This window comes from Zootoca vivipara, chromosome Z2 (assembly GCF_965207765.1).
Source record: "Zootoca vivipara chromosome Z2, rZooViv2.hap1.1, whole genome shotgun sequence".
Lineage (NCBI taxonomy): Eukaryota > Metazoa > Chordata > Lepidosauria > Squamata > Lacertidae > Zootoca > Zootoca vivipara.
This window is the reverse complement of record NC_142585.1, coordinates 4,443,283-4,465,109: the sequence shown is the minus strand read 5'-3', so window position 1 is coordinate 4,465,109 and position 21,827 is coordinate 4,443,283. Positions and strand designations below refer to the sequence as shown.

At 44.8% G+C, this 21,827-nt stretch overlaps 1 protein-coding gene across 1 annotated transcript in view; it reads left to right on the top strand.

The window, feature by feature from the left end:
- SLC9A6 (solute carrier family 9 member A6) overlaps window positions 1-21,827 on the top strand; it is a 41,624-nt gene that overhangs the window by 15,853 nt on the left and 3,944 nt on the right. The window contains exons 9-15 of the mRNA XM_060270617.2: window positions 3,116-3,204; window positions 5,685-5,798; window positions 6,960-7,071; window positions 8,981-9,134; window positions 17,441-17,471; window positions 18,222-18,301; window positions 21,380-21,485. Of these exons, the coding sequence (XP_060126600.1) occupies window positions 3,116-3,204; window positions 5,685-5,798; window positions 6,960-7,071; window positions 8,981-9,134; window positions 17,441-17,471; window positions 18,222-18,301; window positions 21,380-21,485 (686 nt within the window). The remainder of the gene's footprint in view (window positions 1-3,115; window positions 3,205-5,684; window positions 5,799-6,959; window positions 7,072-8,980; window positions 9,135-17,440; window positions 17,472-18,221; window positions 18,302-21,379; window positions 21,486-21,827) is intronic.

Below are 21,827 nucleotides of genomic sequence, written 5' to 3'. Positions count from 1 at the left end.
GACTCCACCACACTTCTTGGCAGCAAATCCCACTGCCGAACAGCTCTTACTGTCCTCATCCTCTTATTGAGCTCTTTGTCCAATTTCAAAGAGATCTGATAATTGGGTTATGGAGGAAAGAAACCTTGGAGTATGCTGGGATATGTAGTTCGGGGGGGGGGTCGCAAAAAAACCCACCAGGCACTTGGGGGGGGGGAAATGCAATTGCGCCGATCCAAGTGGCAATTGCAGAACCGTTCGCGGGCCGGATCCAGAGGGCAATTGGGCTGGATCCGGCCCATGGCCTGTGGTTTGCTGGCCCCTGACCTAAAGGAACCAAACGACAACCTCCATTCAGCGCTACACCAACATTTATTTGAGTCCTACCTTCTGGAACAGGAGAAAGCAAGCTTGCTCCATCTTCCATAGGACAGCCCTCAATATATTTGAAGGTGGCCTTCATATCTCTTCCGAGTCTCCTCCAGGCGAAACACGCCTAGCTCCCTCAACCGTTCCTCATCCGGCTTGGTTCCCAGACCCTTCCCCTTCTCTGCCAACCTTCCAGCTTCTCAATATTCTTCTCAAATAGTCAGGCAACGGAGGAATTTGTTGGGCCTTATATTCCTGGCAGAGTTTGAGTTCTATCAGATATTGGGGGAGTCGAAGTCTCCCATTACTACAGTGAAACCTCGGTTTACGAACACCTCGGTTTATGAATTTTCGGTTTACGAACGCCGCGGACCCGTCTGAAACGGATTAATTCACTTTCCATTACTTTCAATGGGAAAGTTCGCTTCAGTTTATGAACAAACTTCCGGAACCAATTACACCCATGCTTCGGGTTAAGTACGCTTCCGGTTCAGTACTCCGCGGACCCATCTGGAACGGATTAATCCACTTTCCATTACTTTCAATGGGAAAGTTCGCTTCAGTTTATGAACACTTCAGTTTATGAACAGACTTCCCGAACCAATTACACCATGCTTTGGGTTAAGTACGCTTCAGGTACGCGGACCCGCCTGGAATGGATTAATCCACTTTCCATTACAGTAGTACCTCTACTTATGAATAACTCTACTTACGAATATTCCAACTTACGAATGGAGCTCCGTCCGCCATCTTGGATGCGGTTTAGATAGGATTTATTCTACTTACGAATTTTTAGATAGGGTTGCTTCGACTTACGAATTTTTTCTCCTAGTGCATTCCTATGGGAATCGACTTACAATTTTTTTCAACTTACAAGTGTGCGTTCGGAACACATTCAATTCGTAAGTAGAGGTACCACTGTACTTTCAATGGGAAAGTTCGCTTCAGTTGATGAACAGACTTCCGGAACAAATTGTGTTCATAAACCGAGCTACCACTGTATAATATAATATAATATAATATAATATAATATAATATAATAATAATAAATTATTATTTATACCACGCCCATCTGGCTGGGTTTCCACAGCCACTCTGGGCGGCTTCCTAGAGAAAAATTAAATACAATAATGGATTAAACATTAAAAGCCTCTCTAAACAGGGCTGCCTTCAGATGTCTTCTAAAAGTCTGGTAGTTGTTTTCCTCTTTGACATCTGTTGGGAGGGCGTTCCACAGGGCGGGCGCCACCACCGAGAAGACCCTCTGCCTAGTTCCCTGCAACTTGGCTTCTCGCAACGAGGGAACCGCCAGAAGGCCCTTGGCACTGGACCACAGTCTCCGGGCAGAACGATGGGGGTGGAGACGCTCCTTCAGGTATACTGGGCCGAGGCCGTTTAGGGCTTTCAAGGTCAGCACCAACACTTTGAATTGTGCTCGGAAACGTACTGGGAACCAGTGTAGATCTCTCAGGACCGGTGTTATGTGGTCTCGGCGGCCGCTCCCAAACACCAGTCTAGCTGCCGCATTCTGAATTAGTTGTAGTTTCTGGGTCACCTTGAAAGGTAGCCCCACGTAGAGCACATTGCAGTAGTCCAAGTGAGAGATAACTAGAGCATTCACCACTCTGGAGAGACAGTCCGCGGGCAGGTAGGGTCTCAGCCTGCGTACCAGATGGAGCTGATAGACAGCTGCCCTGGATACAGAATTGACCTGCGCCTCCATGGACAGCTGTGAGTCCAAAATGACTCCCAGGCTGTGCACCTGGTCCTTCAGGGGCACAGTTACCCCATTCAGAACCAGGGAGTCCCCCGCACCTGCCCACCTCCTGTCCCCCACAAACAGTACTTCTGTCTTGTCGGGATTCAATCTCAATCTGTTAGCCGCCATCCATCCTCTGAATACGTTTTTCGAACGTATTTGGTGTGGCAAAGGAGCCTGCAGTGAAACAGGTATATCCTCCCCCATCCCCTTGAACCAGCAATCTGACTTGAAGTAAGACGGCCTCTCGAGTTCCTGTGGTTCCTGCCTAGTCGACTGTTTCTATGCCATTCTGTATGGGGAAATCAGCTCCGCCCGACAGAAAAGCCCATGTCTGCAGCACTGAATGAAACACATCTCAGTCCCATGTACTTTGTGCCAGTTTTATTTTATTTTTTTAAAATATTTTTATTGATTTAGGGAACCATATTCTTTTACTTTAACAATGTAATACCCCTTAACCAAATTTTGCTTCCCTATAATTCCTTTACACAATTGACTTCCTCCTTCCCCCCCTTCCACGTTTCTCTTCATAACAAATATAGCACTCTCTAATTCATTTCTTCATTCTTCATTCTAATCCACTCATTACATACACTATTCCAGTCCTATTTTGAAACACAGACATAAGATTCCACTTCAACATGAGGAAGAACTTCCTGGCAGTAAGTGCTGTTCGGCAGTGGGGTTTGCTGCCAAGGAGTGTGGTGGAGTCTCCTTCTTTGGAGGTCTTTAAGCAGAGGCTTGACAGCCATATGTCAAGAATGCTTTGATGGTGTTTCCTGCTCGGCAGGGGGTTGGACTGGATGGCCCTTGGGGTCTCTATGATTCTATGATTCTTAATAAAAGTGTTTTTCAGCACTTTTTTCAATTCATTCTAAATCTTTCCCCAGAAGTCATTAACTAATGGGCAACTCCACCACATGTGATAGAATGTTCCTTCCACCTTTCTACATTTCCCAGTCCCATGTACTTTGTGCCAGTTTTAATTGAATTCTCTGCCTCCAGGTGTTGTAGCTGTGCTGTTTTGCGGCATCACTCAGGCGCATTATACTTATAACAACTTGTCCGCTGAGTCCCAGGACAGAACTAAACAGGTGAGTCCTCTGTCCAGGTGGTGCCCCTTTCATTCTCCTTCAGATGTTTTACCCCTTCGTGGATCAATGTCGTGGCGAAGGGGCTGGAATAACTCGGAGAACTCCCAGAAGTGCAAGCTGGATTTCGAAGGGGCAGAGGAGCCAGAGACCAAATAGCAAACATGCGCTGGATTATGGAGAAAGCTAGAGAGTTCCAGAAAAACATCTACTTCTGCTTCATTGACTACGCAAAAGCCTTTGACTGTGTCGACCACAGCAAACTATGGCAAGTTCTTAAAGAAATGGGAGTGCCTGATCACCTCATCTGTCTCCTGAGAAATCTCTATGTGGGACAAGAAGCTACAGTTAGAACTGGATATGGAACAACTGAGTGGTTCAAAATTGGGAAAGGAGTACGACAAGGTTGTATATTGTCTCCCTGCTTATTTAACTTATATGCAGAATTCATCATGCGAAAAGATGGACTAGATGGATCCCAAGCCGGAATTAAGATTGCTGGAAGAAATATCAACAACCTCAGGTATGCAGATGACACAACCTTGATGGCAGAAAGTGAGGAGGAATTAAAGAACCCTTTAATGAGGGTGAAAGAGGAGAGCACAAAATATGGTCTGAAGCTCAACATCAAAAAAACCAAGATCATGGCCACTGGTCCCATCACCTCCTGGCAAATAGAAGGGGAAGAAATGGAGGCAGTGAGAGATTTTACTTTCTTGGGCTCCTTGATCACTGCAGATGGTGACAGCAGTCACAAAATTAAAAGACGCTTGCTTCTCGGGAGAAAAGCAATGACAAACCTAGACAGCATCTTAAAAAGCAGAGACATCACCTTGCCGACAAAGGTCCATATAGTTAAAGCTATGGTTTTCCCAGTAGTGATGTATGGAAGTGAGAGCTGGACCAGAAAGAAGGCTGATCGCCGAAGAATTGATGCTTTTGAATTCTGGTGCTGGAGGAGACTCTTGAGAGTCCCATGGACTGCAAGAAGATCAAACCTCTCCATTCTGAAGGAAATCAGCCCTGAGCGCTCACTGGAAGGACAGATCCTGAAGCTGAGGCTCCATTACTTTGGCCACCTCATGAGAAGAGAAGACTCCCTGGAAAAGACCCTGATGTTGGGAAAGATGGGGGGCACGAGGAAAGGGGACTCCCTGGAAAAGAGCCTGATGTTGAGGAAGATGGAGGGCAGAAGGAGAAGGCGACTCCCTGGAAAAGACCCTGATGCTGGGAAAGATGGAGGGCACAAGGAGAAGGGGACGACAGAGGACGAGATGGTTGGACAGTGTTCTCGAAGCTATGAACATGAGTCTGACCAAACTGCGGGAGGCAGTGGAAGACAGGAGTGCCTGGCGTGCTCTGGTCCATGGGGTCCCGAAGAGTCGGACACGACTAAGCAACTAAACAACGAAAAGAAACTGCTAAAGATGATTGCTGAACTCGAGGAAGTCGCCCCAAAATGTGGAGAAAAGATTAAGAATTGAGAAAGATCTATTATTTTGGTTTTCTGTGTTTATTGTTATGTATATGTTATATCACGGTTGTTTTATTGTGTTTTAAGTATAAAAAGAATAAAAATGATTTGAAAACAAAACAAAACAGTAGCATTAAAGCAGGCATAGATAGGCAAACTCGGCGCTCCAGACGTTTTGCTACTACAACTCCCATCATCCCTAACAGGACCATTGGTCAGGGATGATGGGTGTTGTAGTCCCAAAACCCCTGGAGAGCCAAGTTTGCCTGTGCCTGCATTAAAGGGTTAAAAAAACAACCCAACTTTTTTTGTCTCCGTTGTACTGTTCTAGCAACCACTAGAAGAGGCATAGGCAAACTCGGCCCTCCAGCTTTTTTGGGACTACAATTCCCATCATCCCTGACCCCTGGTCCTGTGAGCTAATGATGATGGGCGTTGTAATAATAATAATAATAATAATAATAATAATAATAATAATAATACCCCGCCCATCTGGCCGGCTTCCCCCAGCCACTCTGGGCGGCTTCCAACAGAATATTAAAATACAGAAATCCATCAAACATTAAAAGCTTCCCTAAACAGGGCTGCCTTGAGATGCCTTCTAAAGGTCTGGTCATTGTTATTCTCTTTGACCTCTGGTGGGAGGGCGTTCCACAGGGCGGGCGCCACCACCGAGAAGGCCCTCTGCCTGGTTCCCTGTAACTTGGCTTCTCATAGCGAGGGAACAGCCAGAAGGCCCTCAGCGCTGGACCTCAGTGTCCGGGCAGAACGATGGGGGAGGAGACGCTCCTTCAGGTATACTGGACCAAGGCTCCTTCAGGTATACTGGACCAAATTCTGCCAGTAATTATAAAATCATCTCTCTCTTTTTGGCAATGTGTGCCCAAATAAATTCCCTGCCCAGACATTTCACTTAGGGACATACTTGTTGTCTATACTATGTTGACATGTGTCACAGCTATAATTGATATTCCTTCTCTCTCCCTTTTTTTGTGTGTGTGTACTTTAGTTGTTTGAGCTCCTCAATTTCTTGGCTGAAAACTTCATCTTCTCCTACATGGGCCTTACGCTGTTCACCTTCCAGAATCATGTGTTCAATCCGACGTTTGTCGTGGGAGCTTTCGTATCCTTTTCTTCCAGAAGAGGGGAAGTTGCCTTTTGCCATCTCCCCAATAAGCAGATGTGGAATGGGGAGAAACCTCAGATATGACCTCAGATCTATATAACCTCAGATATATGCAACGTACACAATAGCGTACATTGCATAGGATAACAGAATGGAAAAGGGAACCATATCATAGCAGCCTGGGACCCTATCATTCCACCGTAAGCAAGAAATGATCGCTGTTTACAGCTGTTGAGCGCTGCAAATTTTTGCAGCAGTTCTTAGAGGTCATTCCATAGGCATATGTCACAAACCATAGCTGCCAAGTCTCCCCTTTTTCCCGGGAAACCCCCGTTTTTACTTACCTTTTCCCGGTGGTCCCCCGTATCACTTCGTCTCCCGTTTTTCTCCGTTATTTTCTCCTGCCGGCGGCCTTTCCCCCCCCTTTCCCTTTGCGTAGACTCGACTTCCGGTGTCGGCAGCGGCCATTTTGGGTGCCCATAGATGGGCGGGGCGACACCGGAAGTTGCGTCAACGCACTTCCAGTCTTGCGTAGAAGCGATTTTCGAAGCCGGCGGCGGCCATTTTGGGTGCCCATAGAAGGGCAAAGCGACACCGGAAGTTACGTCGACGCAACGTTCGGTATCACACGGCTGCCTGTCCCGGATTCTGCAGTCCGGGACTTGGAAGGTAAGGTCCCTGGTTCATTTCCTTGCGTCCCCAGGGAGGGCCGGAAGAAATCCAGGGCTGGGAGAAATCCAGGCAACAGCATTGCTAGGTTAGATAAGCTAATGGTCTGACGACATGGTTCCCATACTCAGAAGTGGTCCAATCAGTGTTAGGGATGGGATCTCTGAACAGATTGCTTCTCGGTAGTCGGGTTTTTTGTTTTTGCAGTTCTAAAATTGCTAGTTGGGGATTTGCAGGAGATACTCATGTTCTCCGAAGGCCACTGATTCTCCTTCTGAGCATGGCTATTTGTCATTTGTCATTGTTGGGATAAAAACGTCTTTCTTGTGCGGTGGGAACGGTAACCCACCATTTTTAGGGTTCGACGTCAACTTCAGTGTCGGCTATTGCATGATACATGCTGATTTTCGCAAGCCTGTCAGCAAGGGGGGAGGAAAAAATCCTTAATGTCCCTAAAAATCCTTAAAATCCTTAATTTCCCACATCTAGCTGGCTGTATTCCTAGGGAGAGCTGCAAACATCTACCCTCTCTCTTTCCTGCTGAATTTGGGGAGAAGAAACAAGATCGGGACAAACTTCCAACACATGATGATGTTTGCTGGTAAGTAAATCACCTGTTGGGGGGGGGTTTTCATCTCCATCCCTTCAGAGATTATTTTCATAAGGAATCGCTTTACCGCCTTGAGGACTTGTACAAAGTCTGCTTGTAGAAAGAGACAAAGGATGTCGTGACTAGTGGGGTGCCACAGGGTTCTGTCTTGGGTAAAATGCGGGCTAGACAATGCTCCCATTCAGTGGATTTGGAACTGGCTGTCTGATCTCCAAAGAAGGAGACTCCACCACACTCCTTGGCAGCAAATCCCACTGCTGAACAGCTCTTGCTGTCAGGAAGTTCTTCCTAATGTTGAGGTGGACCATGTCATCGCTTGCCTGCCCCCCCCCCTAGTTTTGATCCTCATGTGGATCCAGAAGCTGGTAAAATGCGGGCTAGGCAATGCTACCATTCAGCGGATTTGTAACTGGCTGGCTGACAGAACCCAAAGGGTGCTCATCAATGGCTCCTCCTCATCCTGGAGAGAAGTGACTAGTGGGGTGCCACAGGGCTCTGTCTTGGGCCCAGTCTTATCCAACATCTTTATCAATGACTTGGATGATGGGCTTGAGGGCATCCTGAGCAAGTTTGCAGATGACACCAAATTGGGAGCGGTGGCTAATACCCCAGAGGACAGGATCACACTTCAGAATGACCTTAACAGATTAGACAACTGGGCCAAAGTAAACAAGATGAATTTTAACAAGGAGAAATGTAAAGTACTACACTTGGGCAAAAAAAATGAAAGGCACAAATACAGGATGGGAGACACCTGGCTTGAGAGCAGTACATGTGAAAAGGATCTAGGAGTCTTGGTAGACCACAAATTTGACACGAGTCAACAGTGTGATGCAGCAGCTCAAAAAGCCAATGCAATACTGGGCTGCATCAATAGGAGTATAGCGTCTAGATCAAGGGAAGTAATAGTACCATTGTATTGTGCTCTGGTCAGACGCCACCTGGAGTACTGTGTCCAGTTCTGGGCACCACAGTTCAAGAAGGATACTGACAAGCTGGAACGTGTCCAGAGGAGGGCAACCAAAATGGTAAAAGGCCTGTAAACGATGCCTTATGAGGAACGGCTTAGGGAGCTGGGTATGTTTAGCCTGGAGAAGAGAAGGTTAAGGGGTGATATGATAGCCATGTTCAAATATATCAAAGGATGTCATATAGAGGAGGGAGAAAGGTTGTTTTCTGCTGCTCCAGAGAAGCGGACACGGAGCAATGGATTCAAACTTCAAGAAAGAAGCTTCCACCTCAACATTAGGAAGAACTTCCTGACAGTAAGAGCTGTTCGGCAGTGGAATTTGCTGCCAAGGAGTGTGGCGGAGTCTCCTTCTTTGGAGGTATTTAAGCAGAAGCTTGACAGCCATCTGTCAAGAATGCTTTGATGGTGTTTCCTGCTTGGCAGGGGGTTGGACTGGATGGCCCTTGTGGTCTCTTCCAACTCTAGGATTCCATGATTCTAAATCTGGTGCGCAGACAGTCCGGGAATCAGCGTGTTTTTGCATGAATAGAATGTGTCCTTTGATTGAAAATGCATCTCTGGGTTATTTGTGGGGCATAGGAATTCTTTCATATATTTTTTTCAAAATATAGTCCGGCCCCCCCACAAAGGTCTGAGGGACAGTGGCCCGGCCCCCTGCTGAAAAAGTTTGCCGACCCCTCTTTTTGCTGGAAGTTGCACTCCTCTCCTGCAACACCATGTGAGAAATGGAAGAGAGTTTCCTGGGGATAGTGGGGTGGGGTTTGCACCTGAAAGGTGAATAGTAGAACAGCTCATGTGTGCACATTCATGCACACACACACACACACACACACACACACACACACGTTCTCGCATGTACACACTGCATTCAGACTCTGGGATGTAAATGGAATAGGCTCTTAGGAGGTTTGACGAGCCTTTTCTTCCCAGGCCTCCGTGGAGCCATGGCTTTTGCGCTGGCCATTCGGGACACAGCCACCTACGCACGGCAGATGATGTTTAGCACAACGCTTCTCATCGTCTTCTTCACCGTCTGGGTCTTCGGCGGTGGCACAACTCCTATGCTGTCGTGCCTTCATATCAGGTGAGTGTCGGCGTGAGTCTTGTGCTGTTGCCTTAGCTAAGGAATCCTGCTGTCACTTACCTTCCAAGTCCCGGACTGCAAAATCCGGGACCAGCGGCCGTGTGACACCGGACGTTGCGTCGACGTAACTTCCGGTGTCGCTTTGCCCCCCTTTTTTTAATTATTAATATCTATTTATTTTCCACTCAAATAACAATATTATATACATTTTCCGTTTGACTAATAAGAATAAAGAATAAAAAAGAGACAAATCCCAATATCTGGGAGCTTAACATACAAAATTTAAGCTCATAATAATAGTTGTTCATCACAAAACGTTTATAAGCAATTAACTGAAAAGTGTGAAGAAAAAAAAGGGGGGGAGGGGAGAAATAAAAAAAACCCGGAAAGGAAAAGAAAAAAGAAAAAAAAAGGAAAAAAGAAACAATTCTGGACTTCCTGTTACCGCCAGCAGCTTAGTTTTTGTTCGTCCATTATCGAATGTATATACAATCAATACTGTTTCTACTTCCAATATGTTTTCACATTCTATTTCTTTAAGTTTCCACAAATCTAATAAATCAACCTATATCCTTGCCCGTTCACTCAAACGCTATCATAGTAATTTTATCTTCAGTGTATTTCCTAACATATTTCTTGTATCTATCCCATCCTTTAACAAATTCTTCCTTGGCTTTCCCTCTCAAACTATTTGTTAACTGTGCCATTTCGGCCATTTCCTGCAATTTTTTTGCCAGTCTATAATTTTTGGGACCTCTCTATCTTTCCAGTTTTTGGCAATAACCAAACGAGCCGCTGCTAGGGCATATAATATTTCTTTTGATTGTGATGGTATATCTTTTTGAAATGTTATACTTAATAGGAAAATCTCTGGTCTTTTTGGGATGTTTTTCCCCAGAATTTTTTATATCTCATCATGGATTTTATTCCAAAATTTCTTAATAATTTCACAAGTCCACCACATATGAAATAAGTTTCCATCGTTACCACCACACCTCCAGCAAACGTTTGCTATATTTTTATACATCTTTGATAATCTGGAAGGTGTCAGGTACCATCTGTTATTCATCTTTAACATGTTCTCCTTTATATTGCCGCTCAACGTAAATTTCATATTGGTTTTCCAAAGATTCTCCCATTCAAAACATGTAATTGGATAACCGCAATCCTGTGCCCGCTTAGTCCTTCTATGGGCACCCAAAATGGCTGCCGCCAGCTTTGAAAGTCGCTTCTATGCATGACCGGAAGTGCATCGGCGCAACATCCCGTGTCGCCCCGCCCATCTATGGGCACAAAAAATGGCCACTGCCAACACTGGAAGTCGCGTCCACGCACTTCCGGTCATGTGTAGATGCGACTTTTGAAGCCGGCGACGGCCATTTCTGGTGCCCATAGAAGGGCAAATCAGAAAGGGGAAAAAATGGCAGGAGAAAATAACGGAGAAAAACGGGAGACGCAGTGATACGGGGGACCACCGGGAAAAGGTAAGTAAAAACGGGGGGTTTCCCGGGGAAAACAGGGTACTTGGCAGCTATGCTGTCATCTGTACGATGAGGGGCAGGCGGGGCAGCTGCCCCCCTAGAAGCATAAATAAATAAATAAATACCAAGCACAGCATTTGGCGGCAGGCGGGTGGCAGCTGCGCTCTTGGGGCACACCGTGTGCCTCCTGTGCGCTCCTAGGGCAGCGCCCGCCTCGTCGCCAGCAGTCCCAACCGGCCCTCTCCGCAGCAGCAGCAGCCTCCACCTCCTCCGGCGCGCCTTGGCCCAGCCGAGGCGCCATGGGACCGGCCCGCCCCCCACTCTAGCCCTCCTCCTCCTGCTGCTGCCGGGGCCCGAACCTCCTCGGCACGAAGCGCCGCCGACTTCGGGACCACTTTTTCCCGAGGCAGCAGCGGGCGCCGCAATTGCCGCTGGCCTGGGCAGCCGCAAGGTGCCGCAACCTGGGAATCCGGGCGAGACTTCCCCGGGGAAGAGTTTGCAGTTTGGGGCGCCTGCGCGTTTTCAGCTCCTCGCAATGGAAGGGAAGGCGATTTCTTGCAACAGTCGTTTTTAATGGTTTTATTATTATTATTTTGTTAAAAAACCTTAACCCGATCGAGCTGCCCAGAACCCTAGCTGGAAGGCCAGTCGGCAGAGGTTACTTTCGGGGAAATGGGCTCCGGGCCGTCGTCAGCGTTTTGGCTTACTCTTGTGTCAACCCTGAAGTCTCAAAGCTATTTAAAACACACACACACACACACACACAATCAGGGCTATAAAGGGATGAAACGAAACAAAATTAGGTAGGGCGATGGCGAAGAATCATTTGTTTACCACACTGAAATGGTGTAAAAACCGAGAACTAGCGACTGGTAGAGGAATCTATGTCAGCGCTGGATAGGGAGGGAAAGAAGCGGGGCAGAGCGAACGGTCGAGGCGGCACACCCCTTCCCCGCCATGCGAGACGCCCACTTCGCCTCTACGTGTCCAATTCTCCCCAGTTGCTTTATTTCCGACCGCTGGTTTATTTTATCTCTGAACCTCTTTTCCCAAAAGGAAAGTTTGCCAGAGTTGCCTCCCCTATAATGATAAAATTTTGGTTTCCTTTGCCTTTTCCGTGCCGAAATGCCACGAGCTGAACGATCGTGGCTTGCCCCCACCCCCCCTAGTTTTGATCCTGGGTACGCCCCTGGTATCATGTATGGCGGGGATGTGATAAAATCGAAAAGTGTTGGAGTGATATTTACGAAGAATTAAAAAAATATGTTTAAAATAACTTTCGAGAAAAGGCCAGACGCGTTCCTTCTAGGTATAGTGACAAAAGACATCCCAAACGATAAGAAAGCGTACAGTAATACCTCGGGTTACGAACGCGATCCGTTCCGGATCGCAGTTCGTAACCCGAATAGTTCGCAAACCGAACGCGATGTGCGGCACCATTTTGCGCATGCGCAAATCGCGCGATCGCGCGCGCGCGGGGCGAAAACACTTCCGGGTTTGCGCAGTTCGTAACCCGAACTGTTCGCAAACCGAGGTGGTCGTAACCCGAGGTACGACTGTACTGGTATATTCCTATATGCGAAGGCTGCCACTAGAGATTAAGAACTTCCTTTGTTCAGAGTATATCGCTTCTATTCCCTTCAGGAAAGATCCTTCGATTTTCATCCGTTCCAGGTTCATCTTCATAAACTGCCAAGATATATTATCAAAAGCTTTCTCTGCATCAATAAACATTAATGCTGCAGGTTTATCTATTCTGGTCTCCAAATATTCTATCACATCTATAATATGTCTTACATTGTCTTTTAATTGTCGACCAAAGCGCTTGTAATCATTATTCAATAATGAAATTGGTCTGTAATTTTTCACATCTAAACCATCTGAACCTGGCTTCGGTATCAATGTTATGTATGCCTCTTTCCAAGTATTTGGGATCTTTCCTCCTCTAAATATATTGTTCATTACTTCTACTAAAATAGGTATTAGTTGTCCATTCAATACTTTATAATATTTTGCTGACAGTCCATCCGGGCCTGGTGCTTTTCCTTGCTTCATTTTCTTTATCGCATTCTGAACTTCTTGTACAGTTATTGAGGCATTTAATTTAATTCTCTCTTTTTCAGGAATTTGCTTCAATTTATATTTCTCTAGATATTCTTTTATCTTTCTAACATCTTCTTTCCCTTTGCTATATAAATTTTTGTAATATCTTTGAAAGGCTCTTCTGATTTCCTTTGGATCTTCCGTCAATTCTTCTTGGACTTTAATTTTATTTATTGTATTTTGATTTTGACGTTTTCTCAGTTGCCAAGCCAACAATTTCCCTGTTTTATTCGCCGATTCAAAATTCTTTTGTCTCATCTGCTTTATCTTCCATTCTATCTCCTGGTTCACCAACATGGAGAATTGTGTCTGCAACATCTTTATATTATTCTTAATTTGCTGATCATATGGTTTATCGATCAAATTCTTCTCATTCTCCATGAGGTGTCTCAGAATTTCTTCTTTTTCCTTTTCCTTTTTTTTCGTCAGGTAACTGTTCTTTTGTATCAGAAAGCCTCTCATTACTGCTTTACTTGCATCCCATACCATATCTAGTCCAGTTTCTTTATGTAAATTCCATTGGAAATAATCTTTCAAGATTTCTTTAGCCTTTTCAACAATTTCTTTGTTCTCCAGCAGTTATTCGTTCATTCTCCATCTGAAAGAATTCTGTTCTTTTCCTTTCAACTCCATGAATATTGAATTGTGATCCGACAATGTTCGTGGCGTTATCTCGCTCCGTAGTGTCCTGGGTACTAGTTCTTTAGATATCCACATATGATCAATTCTTCCCGAACTCTGATTTGGTTCTGAAAAAAATGTAAATTGTTTCACCGTCGGGTGTTTTATTCTCCAAATATCCACCAGTCCCAGATTATCTACAAGATCGAAAAAGGATTTAGGTAATTTTCCATCCTGTTTTCTCTTTCTTGTTCTAATTTCAGGTATCGCCACTCCATTGAAGTCTCCCATTAAGATAATCTTCTGATCCATATACTCTGTTAGTCTTTATTCCAACATCTTAAAAAATTCTGCCTTGTTTTCATTTGGTGCATAGATTCCAACCAAAATCAATTTTTCTCCGTGCAATGTTATCTGTACAGCGATCACTCTTCCTTCTTCGTCCCTTGAGATCAGTTTCGGGTCCAATTTCTCTTTTATATACAAAACCACTCCTCTCTTTTTGTTAGCAATTGAATTTATAAATTCTTTTCCCAATCCTTTATTGATCAAAATATGTTGTGTTTCTTTGCAACGTGAGTTTCTTGCAAACAAATTACATCCAATTTCTTTTTCTTTAATATATGTTCAATTTCATTTCTTTTCTTTTTGTCATTCAAACCATTCACGTTCCATGACAGCACCTTAAGTGCCATGTTTAAATCTACTTCGAAAATTTAATTTAGTCTTGGATAGGTGTTATAATACTATCTTTATCCTCTTCCTCTTCCTTTTCATCTCCCTTCTTCTCCTGATTCTTCCTCTTCCTTTTCTTCTTCCTCTTCCTCATCCTTCTTTTTTCCTTTTCTCCTCTTTGACTTAGTTTCTTCTTCTTCTGCGGTCTCTTCTGCTAAGATTGCTAGGCTTGGTTCCAGCGTTCCAAGGAATTTGGAAGTTGATAATAAATAATGTATTAACAGATTACTTCGAAATAACGAAAGGAACAAGACAAGGGTGTCCGTTATCATCGTTACTGTTCATCACGGTCCTGGAAGTATTATTGAACAGAATCGGAGAAATTCAAACAATCAAAGGAATCAAAGTAGGTGCAAAAGAATTCAAATTAAAAGCATTTGCGGATGATTTATTATTAACCTTGGAAAATCCCAAAGAAAGTGTTGCAGAAGCGATAGAGGTAATAGAAGAATTCAGACACTTGGCTGGATTTAAATTAAATAAACAAAAAACGAAGATGATGACAAAAAATCTAGAAAAAGAGGAGAAAGAAGAGTTGCAACAAAGACATGGTATTGCAATTGCAAAAAAGGTACAATATTTAGGAATATGGATGACAGCAAAAAACATAAATTTATTCAATGACAATTATGAACCGGTGTGGAAGGAGATAAAAAAGATCTAGAAGTATGGAATAGAATGAAGTTGTCGTTCCTTGGGAGCATAGCAGCAATAAAGATGAACGTATTACCCAAAATGTTATTCTTGTTTCAAACAATACCAATAATAAAAGGGACAGGACAATTCAAAGAATGGCAAAAAGAGCTGCAAAGATTTGTCTGGCAGGGGAAGAAACCAAGAATAAAATACAAAATTTTGGTTGATAGGAAAGAAAGAGCCGGATTCTCCATGCCGGACCTGAGAATATACTTCGAGGCGTTCTGTCTCTGCTGGATAAAAGATTGGATAACACTGGGAAATACAGACTTATTAGATTTGGAAGGATACGTCAATAGAGCCGGTTGGCATTCATATCTATGGTATGATAAGAAAAAAACACATAAAGGCTTTACGAACCACGTGATAAGATCTTTGTTTGAAGTATGGGAAAGAAACAAATTGCTGTTAGAGACTAAGACCCCATGGTGGATCTCACCAGTGGAGGTATTTACAGTAAAAAAGGTCAACATGGAAGGGGAGAGGCCGACATATGAGGAAATTTTAAGGAAATCTGAACAAGGATGGAAATTGAAACCTTATGAAGAAATTAAAGATTCCTTGACTAGTTGGTTGCAATACCACCAAATAAATGATATATTCTCAAAAGACAAAAAGATAGGGTTTGAGGACAAAAGGTCCAAATTTCAAACAGAGCTGCTAGAAGGCAGAGTAAAATTATTATCTAAAATGTATAATTTGCTGTTAGAATGGTATACAAAAGATGAATTGACAAAAGAGGTGATGATAAAATGGACAAAAGATTTTGGGCATAATATTGAATATGACGCGTGGTTGAAATTATGGAACCAAACATTAAAATTTACTGCATGTACCGCCTTGAAAGAGAATGTTTGGAAGATGATATATAGATGGTACTTAACCCCAGTAAAACTATCTAGAATGTATAGAATGAATAATAGAATGTGTTGGAAATGTAAGGAGAAGGAAGGAGATTTTTATCATATGTGGTGGAAATGTGAAAAGGTTAAAGAATTTTGGGAAATGATATATAATGAATTGAAGAAGATTTTTAAATATACTTTCCCCAAAAAACTCGAAGCATTCTTGTTAGGAATGATAGGTCAAGAGATTACTAAAGAGGATAATATATTATTTCTGTATGCGACAACCGCGGCTAGGACATTATTAGCCCAAAAATGGAAGACCCAGGACTTACCGACAATTGGAGAGTGGCAGACAAAAATGATGGACTATGCAGAATTAGCGAGACTGACTAGCAGGATCCGGAACCAAGGGGAGACAAGGTTTCTAAGAGACTGGAGTAAATTTGTGGATTATATGGAAAAGAACTGTAGAAGTTTAAAAACACTTGCAGGACTGAAATAAATCCTACGAATTGACTTTAAAGGGAAGATATAAAGGAACTGCGAGATAAGAACTGATTAGAAAACCTATTGAGGGGAGAGAGGGAAGTCAAGCTCGGCGGAGCATTGTCAATAGAAGATTGTGATAAGGGTTAAAAGAGGGATGTATGTATTGTGCTGTTTTGAATGTTTGTTTGTTTTTGTTTAATGTCTTTAAATGTGTTTTAATTGGAAAATTTAATAAATTGTTCTTTAAAAAAAGAGAGAGAGATTAATAACTTCCTGACAGTAAGAGCTGTTCGACTGTGGGACTTGCTGCCAAGGAGTGTGGTGGAGTCTCCTTCTTTGGAAGTCTTTAAGCAGAGGCTTGACAGGCATATGTCAATAATGCTTGGATGGTGTTTCCTGCTTGGCAGGGGGTTGGACTGGATGGCCCTTGGGGTCTCTTCCAACTCTACGATTCTATGAATGTCTCCTCTTGGCCACTGGGTGTCACAGGACTTAATGCGAAGGATAAAATCAGTGGCCAGATACAGTTGGATTCACATCAAAATCCAAGGCTGCGGTGCTTGATGTACGTAGCCTAGCGGGGAGGAAGTCCTGTGGAACTTAGTGGGGCTTCATTGACTAAGCTATTCTACGCCTCCCTCCTGTAATACATTAGGCTGGTCCACAGCAGCAGGAAAACCTTTAAACAGACTCTGGTACGACTGCAGGGCAGCTGTAATTTGTTATGGACATTTCATCATTGAATTGAAGTTTCTAAAACAGGAGTTTGGTTTTTGTGTGAGACAAAAAAGGTGGTTTCCCTCTCCCTCCCTCCCTCCCTCCCTCCTTTCCTCCTTCCCTCCTTCCTTCCTTCCTTCCTTCCTTCCTTCCTTCCCTCCCTCCCACCCTCCTTCCTTCCTTCCTTCCTTCCGCCCTCCCTCCCTCTCTCCCTCCTTCCCTCCTTCCTTCCTTCCTTCCTTCCTTCCTTCCCTCCCTCCCTCCCTCCCTAGAATCATAGAATCATGGAGTTGGAAGAGACCCCAAGGGCCATCCAGTCCAACCCCCTGCCAAGCAGGAAACACCATCAAAGCATTCTTGACATATGCCTGTCAAGCCTCTGCTTAAAGACCGACTTCCTTCCTTCCTTCCTTCCTTCCTTCATTCCCTCCTACCTTCCTACCTTCCTTCCCTCCCTCCCTCCTCCTTCCCTCCCTCCCTCCCTCCCTCCCTCCCTCCCTTTCTTTCTTTCTGTCTTCTACCACACACCATTACTGCCAAGGGCACGGGCTGTGGGCTTGTTTTTATAGCTTTTAAGCACGGGAGAACTTAAGTAATTCTTTCCTCTTCTCCGCAGGGTTGGTGTGGACGCTGATCAAGAGAACATGGTAGGTGACACTGCTCTTTTCCTCCCCCCCTTTTTTACAGAGAAATTGGCACCTTTTATTATTATTATTATTTACAATTCAACAGCCTTATGCGAATAGAGCGTGATAACATAGGAACTACTTTGCACATCGAGCCAATAGTAGAAGGAAATACCAAATTGTTATCTAAAAGGTATGAGTCCATTTTGGAGTGGAATGCAAAAGGCGAAGAAACAAAAGAGGTCATGATTCAATGGGCCATGGATTTTGGATATAACATTGAAATAAGATTTATGGTTGAAATGATGGAATCAATATATTAAGTTCACTGCATGCACGGTACTAAAGGAAAACTACACTTTTCCTACACTTTGCTATATAAAACGAATAAGAAATATTTGAGAACAAGGTTACGAATTGGGAGATAAGATGTAATTTTATGACGTTCAGCTAAGATCCTGAAATGGTAAGATTTAATTACTAACAAGGATTGTAAGAAGGGGAAGTGAAGTAGTTGGAAGAGATTAGATGGGATAATATTGTCATTCTTGTTTTTTTGTATTCTTGTATTTCTTTTTTTAAATTTTTCTTTTTCTCCTTTCCCCCCGTTATGTAAAATTCAATAAAAATTATTTTTTTTAAAAAAAAAAGCTTGCAAGCCGTTGACGCTAATGCTTTGCCAGGCTCTCTTTTCCTTGCCAGATGCCTTGTTTTGGAGTGTGATTATTGGGAACCAAAAGACTGAAATTGTGCCTCGTTGATTTGTTCCAGGGAGTGCCGGAAAATGAAAGGAGAAATACGAAAGCAGAGAGTGCTTGGCTATTCCGGCTGTGGTACAACTTTGACCATAAGTATCCTTAAGAGAAACAAAAACCGGTTCTCCCTTACGCATGACCGGAAGTGCGTCAACGCGACTTCTGGTGTCGGCAGCAGCCATTTTGGTGCCCATAGATTGGCGGGTCGACACCGGAAGTAGCTAAGGAATCCTGCTGTCACTTACCTTCCAAGTCCCGAACTGCAGAATCCAGGACCAGCAGCCGTGTGACACCGGAAGTTGCGTCGACGTAACTTCTGGTGTCGCTTTGCCCTTCTATGGGCACCCAAAATGGCCGCCGCCGGCTTCAAAAGTAGCTTCTGCGCATGACCGGAAGTGCATCGACGCAACATCCCGTGTCGCCCCGCCCATCTATGGGCACAAAAAATGACCGCCGCCGACAATGGAAGTCGTGTCCACGCACTTCCGGTCATGCATAGATGCGACTTTTGAAGCCGGCAGCGGCCATTTTTGGTGCCCATAGAAGGGCAAATCGGAAAGGAAAAAAATGGCTGCCGGCAGGAGAAAATAACGGAGAAAAACGGGAGACGAAGTGATACGGGGGACCACCGGGAAAAGGTAAGTAAGAACGGGGGGTTTCCCGGGAAAAACGGGGTACTTGGCAGCTATGGGTTCTCCTCCTCCTCTTACGCCTCTGTCCATGATGGGGGAAGAGAGCTTCTGCTCAGCTGTGGATCCTCGTCTTCCATAAAGCCTGGCAGTCAAGAGCCAGAGTGATAAATCTGTCAGATTTTCTGTTACTTAAAAGAATCAGCCAGCTATTTTAGCCTCTGGAGGTGTCTATGTTTTCCACAGGCTGCCCCCTAGAACAGTGGGTGGCGAAATAAATTGAGATTTGGATTAATTAATGAATTTTAGGTTGAGGATAGTTCATAGAATCATAGAATCCTAGAGTTGGAAGAGACCACAAGGGCCATCCAGTCCAACCCCCTGCCAAGCAGGAAACACCATCAAAGCATTCTTGACATATGCCTGTCAAGCCTCTGCTTAAAGACCTCAAAAGAAGGAGACTCCACCACACTCCTTGGCAGCAAATTCCACTGTCGAACAGCTCTTACTGTCAGGAAGTTCTTCCTAATGTTGAGGTGGAATCTTCTTTATTGAAGTTTGAATCCATTACTCCGTGTCCGCTAGTTGATTTTTTTGTTTTTGTTTTGTAGATTAGAATTGGTTGTGAGATAATGGGGAAATTGCGTTAGAACGATTTGAGATGATAAATGAAAATTGCTTCATTTAGATTTAAAAACGGACCCAGTGGGGGGGGGGGAATCAAGAAAGTCCACAATGTCAAGTTAATGTAAGAATTGATACGTTTTTTTCTTCCTTTTTCTCTTTTGTCTATGTTTTAGTTTTATTTTGCTTTTTGTTTTTTGCGAATTTTTGTATTTTGAAATGTTTGAAAATCAATAAATATTGTTCGTGGGGGGGAAATGAAAGCCCTGAATGGCCCCGGCCCAGTAGACCTTAAGGAGGGCCTCTACCCCGGAAGCCGGTGTCCCTTCTGGCGGTTCCCTCCCTGTGAGAAGCAAAGTTACAGGGAACCAGGCAGAGGGCCTTCTCGGTGGTGGCGCTCGCCCTGTGGAACACCCTCCCGTCAGATGTCCAAGAAATAAATAAAGAACTACAGTATTTTGAGAAGACACCTGAAGGCAGCCCCGTTTAGGGAAGTTTTTCATAACTGATGTTTTAATGTATTTTTATGCGGCGTGGGTGGCACTAGGGCTTGCCGATCAGAAGGTCGGTGGTTCGAATCCCCGCGACGGGGTGAGCTCCTGTCGCTCGGTCCCAGCTCCTGCCCACCTAGCAGTTCGGAATCACCTCAAAGTGCAAGTAGATAAATAGGGGAAGGCAAACGGCATTTCCGTGCGCTGCTCTGGTTCGCCAGTCATGCTGGCCACATGACCCAGAAGTTGTACGCCGGATCCCTCGGCCAGTAAAGTGAATGAGCGCCGCAACCCCAGAGTCGGACACGACTGGACCTGATGGTGAGGGGCCCCTTGACCTTGACCTTTAGATAAAGTCTATCGCTTTAACACAATATTAAAATAATATTAAATTAGCTGAATAATGCTAATGAGAGGGAAGTCACAGGGATACAACGGGGGGAAATGTACAGTGATACAGCGGAACCTCGTTTTGCGGCTGGAATCTGTTCCGGAGGCCCCACCACAATTTGAAAAGGACACACATTAAACTGCCACATGCGATTTGCTGTCACTGCCATTTGCTGCTTTTGACGCTTAGTTGATGCGTGCGAGCGGCAATGTCAGTCTGGCAGGTGAGTGATTTTTGTCATTCCCCAAAAAATCTGGGCCACCCCCCAAAAAAGCTCAAGAACTCTGGGCAACCCCCCCCCCAGTTTCTTAATTTTTTGTCCCCCCCCCCAAATACATGGGGGCATCTTATACACGGAAGAATAAGGCACAACAGAAGTCGTACGCCGGATCCCTCGGCCAGTAAAGTGAATGAGCGCCGCAACCCCAGAGTCGTTCACGACTGGACCTAATGGTCAGGGGTCCCTTGACCTTTAATGCATTTTTAATCTTTTGTTGGAAGCCATCCAGAGTGGCTGGGGAAACCCAGCCAGATGGACGGGGTATTCATTATTATTATTATTATTATTATTATTATTATTATTATTATTACCATCATCATCATTATCATTATTATCGTTATTAAAGGTAAAGGGGCCCCTGACCATCAGGTCCAGTCGTGTCCGACTCTGGGGTTGCGGCGCTCATCTCGCTCTATAGGCCGAGGGAGCCAGCGTTTGTCTGCAGACAGCTTCTGGGTCATGTGGCCAGCATGACGAACCAGAGCAGTGCACACAAACGCTGTTTACCTTCCCCTATTTATCTACTTGCACTTTTGACGTGCTTTCGAACTGCTAGGTGGGCAGGAGCTGAGACCGAGTGACGGGAGCTGACCCCGTCGCAGGGATTCGAACCGCCGACCTTCTGATCGGCAAGCCCTAGGCTCTGTAGTTTAACCCACAGCGCCACCTGGGTCCCCATTATCGTTATTATTATTATATAAAAAACCCATGAAGTGCTCTCCTTGAAGTGTTTTGTGCCTTAATAACGCCCCCCTTCAGTTACCTGAAGCCCCTCCTGACACACAGTGGTCCTCCTCTAACAGCGACGCTCCCAGGCTGCTGCGGACCCATTGCCAGGTGCCTGACCAGCCCCCAGGCTTATGAGGTACGTGCCGAACCTCCCGTAATGACCAAGGAATCCTTTCTGTGTGCGTTGTGTTTCCGCAGCTGCTGAGGTTGGGCTGTGCAAAACAGTTACCGTATTCTTGGAGCAGCTTTTTTCCCGCCAAGGGCTGCGATTGCTTTCCAGTTTCCAAATCAGACTACAGTGGTGCCTCGCTAGACGAAATTAATTCATTCCAATTCGAATCTTTCGTCTAGCGAGTCCCAGGTTTCCCCTAGGAATGCGTTGAAACTTAATCAATGCGTTCCTATGGGCTCCGGGGGACTGGCGGCGGGGAAGGCAGGCAGGGAGGTGGCAACAGCCCCGGAACTTCCCCATGAGAAC